This window comes from Alligator sinensis, unplaced genomic scaffold (genome assembly GCF_000455745.1).
Source record: "Alligator sinensis unplaced genomic scaffold, ASM45574v1 scaffold219_1, whole genome shotgun sequence".
NCBI classification, from domain to species: Eukaryota; Metazoa; Chordata; order Crocodylia; family Alligatoridae; genus Alligator; species Alligator sinensis.
In genome coordinates, this window is record NW_005841866.1 from 2937900 (window position 1) to 2941394 (window position 3495).

At 44.5% G+C, this 3495-nt stretch overlaps 1 protein-coding gene across 1 annotated transcript in view; it reads right to left on the reverse strand.

Moving 5' to 3' along the window:
• Positions 1 to 1033: 1033 nt before the first annotated feature.
• The window catches only part of USP34 (ubiquitin specific peptidase 34), a 210217-nt gene continuing 207755 nt past the window's right edge, over positions 1034 to 3495 (reverse strand). Inside the window, 1 exon segment of the mRNA XM_006016759.2 lies at positions 1034 to 2202. Within this exon segment, the coding sequence (XP_006016821.1) occupies positions 1592 to 2202 (611 nt within the window). The 3' untranslated portion in view covers positions 1034 to 1591.

The window sequence follows — 3495 nt, forward strand, 5'->3', positions numbered from 1 at the left end:
AGAAATCACACAGTGTTCATGGAACGGAATGAAAGAAAAAACTTATTGAGAGCAGATGAGAAGAGATTTCAGATCACACAATCACTCTGTGAAAGAAATCGGGCACAAGAAGAGACAGCATGATACTGAAAACATGGCAAATGCTGATGAGCAAAACCAAAATTCAGACAAGTGTGAATAAGCAGAGGTGCAGAAGGGCAGCCCTATGCCCAGGGTCACTACAATGCACGGGGTTGTGCTGGTTGCTGTAGTGCTGATGGCGATAGTAAGGCCAACTGCTTTTGCAGTGACTATTTTTGTGTGCCCACCCCTCCTTCCCAAAAGGCAACACCCAGGGACTGCTGCCTCAGTTGGGCTCCCCTGGCCTCCCTCTCCAGTTACGCTACTGTAAAAAAAGACAGACATTTTTGGGGAAGGTGGGGATGTTACAGTAGGAATGAGGGAATGTGCTGGGGAGTCCATTGAAAAATGGAGACTGGAAAAGGAAGAGAATAAGGCTCAAAGCGGAAATGAAAACGGATGAAAATAGTGGAATGCAACAAGGAGATGGAGGGGAGGGAGGAGGAAGAGAGATGAGTTGCCAGGGAAAGCGAGGGAACAAAATGAGATGGAAGGAGCCAAAGGAAATAGCAGGGGACAGGAAATATCAGGGAGAAAAAGAGGGAGCTACAATGGAGTACAGGCACAAACTGACAGTGTATTATTAAGGAAAAAAATAAAAGGTTTGGTTGGATTCTTGCCACATTTTATGCTTTTAAATTGTTGAAATGTGATAATAAGCTTTACTTAATTGTAAAAGTGTAAAGTTCATGCAAGTAAGACAAAAATAGGACAGGACAGAGAGGTTTACACATCCTGGAATGCATCTGAGAAGCATTTCTTAGTCAGCATCTGTTTTCAGTTTTCAAGTTGTCTTTGGTGAGAAATCTAAAGACTGAAGCAATATATATGAACAAATTAAAAGTCATCACAATCAGTTTAATGAAGTGCACAGAATAGCAATCGGTCATGTCAATAAAAATAAAACAATTAATTTTACATCAAGTGTGCTTTATTTCCTCCACAGGTATTCTGTTAAATAAAGCACCATATATATACTGCCAGGCCACAGCTAAAGAGGATTCTTTACAGAATCAAATTTCTTGTGGTTGTTTAGTATACAAGTAAACTTAATTTTGATAATAAGAACCACAGCGATCTGAGGCAATCTGCCTCTATTATAAGGTACAAAACTGGCACAGAGGACACCATATTATACACAGTAAAAATGCCATAAGTTTAAATTACATCATACAGGGCAAGGAAGCCCTGTTCTCCCAGACAGCCATATTAAATGAAAGCCACTACAGTGAACTCTTAATTACATAAAACATATCCATTATTTGATTGCCCTTTAAGAAAGTGTATGGTAGATGCAAAAAGTTTTTTAATCTGGAGTTCTGCCTGACCAAGAATTAAGCATATAAATCTATCTTGCCATTCAAGCAGAGAGCACTGGACAAACTGAAGCACAAAACAGAAATAAGCAAAACTTATACAAACAGCATTTTTTGAAAAAAAAGACTTAAAAGCAGACATGCTCCATCTAATGTCAAGAAGCAGCTTGGTTTCCTTTTCCAGATATCCTTGTGACCACATGAATCGTAGACTCAATGGTCCTACACAGGATGTCTAAAATGTCATGCTGCTGCATGTGACTAAAAAGTCCTCTGGAATGGCCACAACCAATTGATAAACTAGTTTCAGGGTCCTGGGATGGTAAGGCTTGACCATCACAGCTTCTCAAATCTGCTAGGTCAGATAAAACTGCTGAAATTGATGTAGAAGGAAATTCAGAGTCATCCTCAGCTGCACTGGAATCCTTGGAACTCTGCAAGTCTTTAAACTCTTTGCATTCTTCAAATTTACCATTGCCTGACTGCTCTTCTGTGTGTTGCGACCTGGTGGTTAACATTATGTCTTCTGAAAATGAAGATGGAACTTCTATTCTGAACTCCTTAACAGAACTGTTTTCCGGGGAAGGAAGATCTTGTTCAGTGCCGGGATCAATGATTGAAGAGTCTCTTGTCTCATTATCTGAAGTGCTTGTTGGGGTCAATGCCTCCCGTGGTTCAGTTTTCATATCACTGATGCAGCTGTCTACAGTGTGTTCCTCATCGCTGCTGACCCGTCTTCTTTTTACAGGAGTAGCTCCTTCATCATCTGTAAAACCAAAATACCATTTTGCTCTGCAGTAACTTTTCTTGGGGATTTTTTTTTTTTTTTTTTTAACATTTATATTTAGCATTAAGCTTCTGCATTTTACATTTTTCATCTTCAAAAACCTTTTTATATGGAAGCAAACATAATGGGTTACTAGAAGGCTATTTCTTCAGAGGCTCATTACTATGAGAAGTTCATTAACTATGACTGCCTACTCAAGATTCCATTTCTATAGATTCATGTGTGTATAATATATATATTCTAATATAATAAAAGGTTTAGTTTGTCTGTCTGTGCGTCTCCCTGTCCATAAAGCTTCTGGCCATCTGTGCACACACTGCCGAGAAGGCAGGCAGCGATTGGCTGGGTGGTCTGGGCTCAAGTCTGCACTTCTGCTGAGGAAGTTTGGTGGTGGGGAACACACCCCGGCCATCTGAGCAGGGAGAAGGGCTTCCCCACAGCCTCCCTGCCTGAGGGTGAAGGGGGGCATCACAGTGGCGGTATCCCCCTGCCACTTGGTTCAGACACCTCCCCAGAACAACTGGCAGGGAGGGGAAGACGGTGGGCAACGACAGAGGGAGGGAAGCAGGGAGGCAGGCGGACATGGACCAGATGGGCCTGAAGTGGCAGGGGGACGGGGGAGTGGAGGCAGACAGGAGCAGTGGGAGGGTGTGGGGTGGGGGGAGCAGAGTCAGACCAAAGTGGCAGGGGGTGGGGAGCGCAGGGTCAGACCGAAGGGGGGGGAGGGGGGAAGGAAGCATGGGGCTGCACATGGGACTCCATCCCCTCCAGCCTCCTCCTGTCATCCTTGATGGGCAATTTGCTAGTGTATATGTACGTTAGGGCTGTGCGAAGCTTCAGTTGCCGATTCGATTTGGCGGAGATTTGGCCTGATTCAGCAGCCAAATCTTCAAATTTGAATTGAATCAGGAGATCCTTTAATCTCTTCGAATCGTATCGGAACCCTCCGAATCGATTCTGAGATATTCAATGATTCGGACATAGACACTTCTTTAAATGTTTTTTCTACATACCTCAAGGTACCAAACAGCTCCTGAATGTTGAGATGCTGGGGCAGATGGAGTGTCCCATGGGAGCACGATGGGGTCCCCAGCGTGCTCGGGGGCGGACCCAGAAGTGGACCAGAAACTTCTGGTCCACTTCTGGGTCCGCTGTGGAGTGTGCAGGGGACTGTTTGGCAACTGGTGGCTGTTTGGCAACAGGACTGCCAAACGTGGACTGGTGCCCTGTTTGGCAACTGGTGGCTCCTGGGTCGGGGGGGGGGGGGGGGGC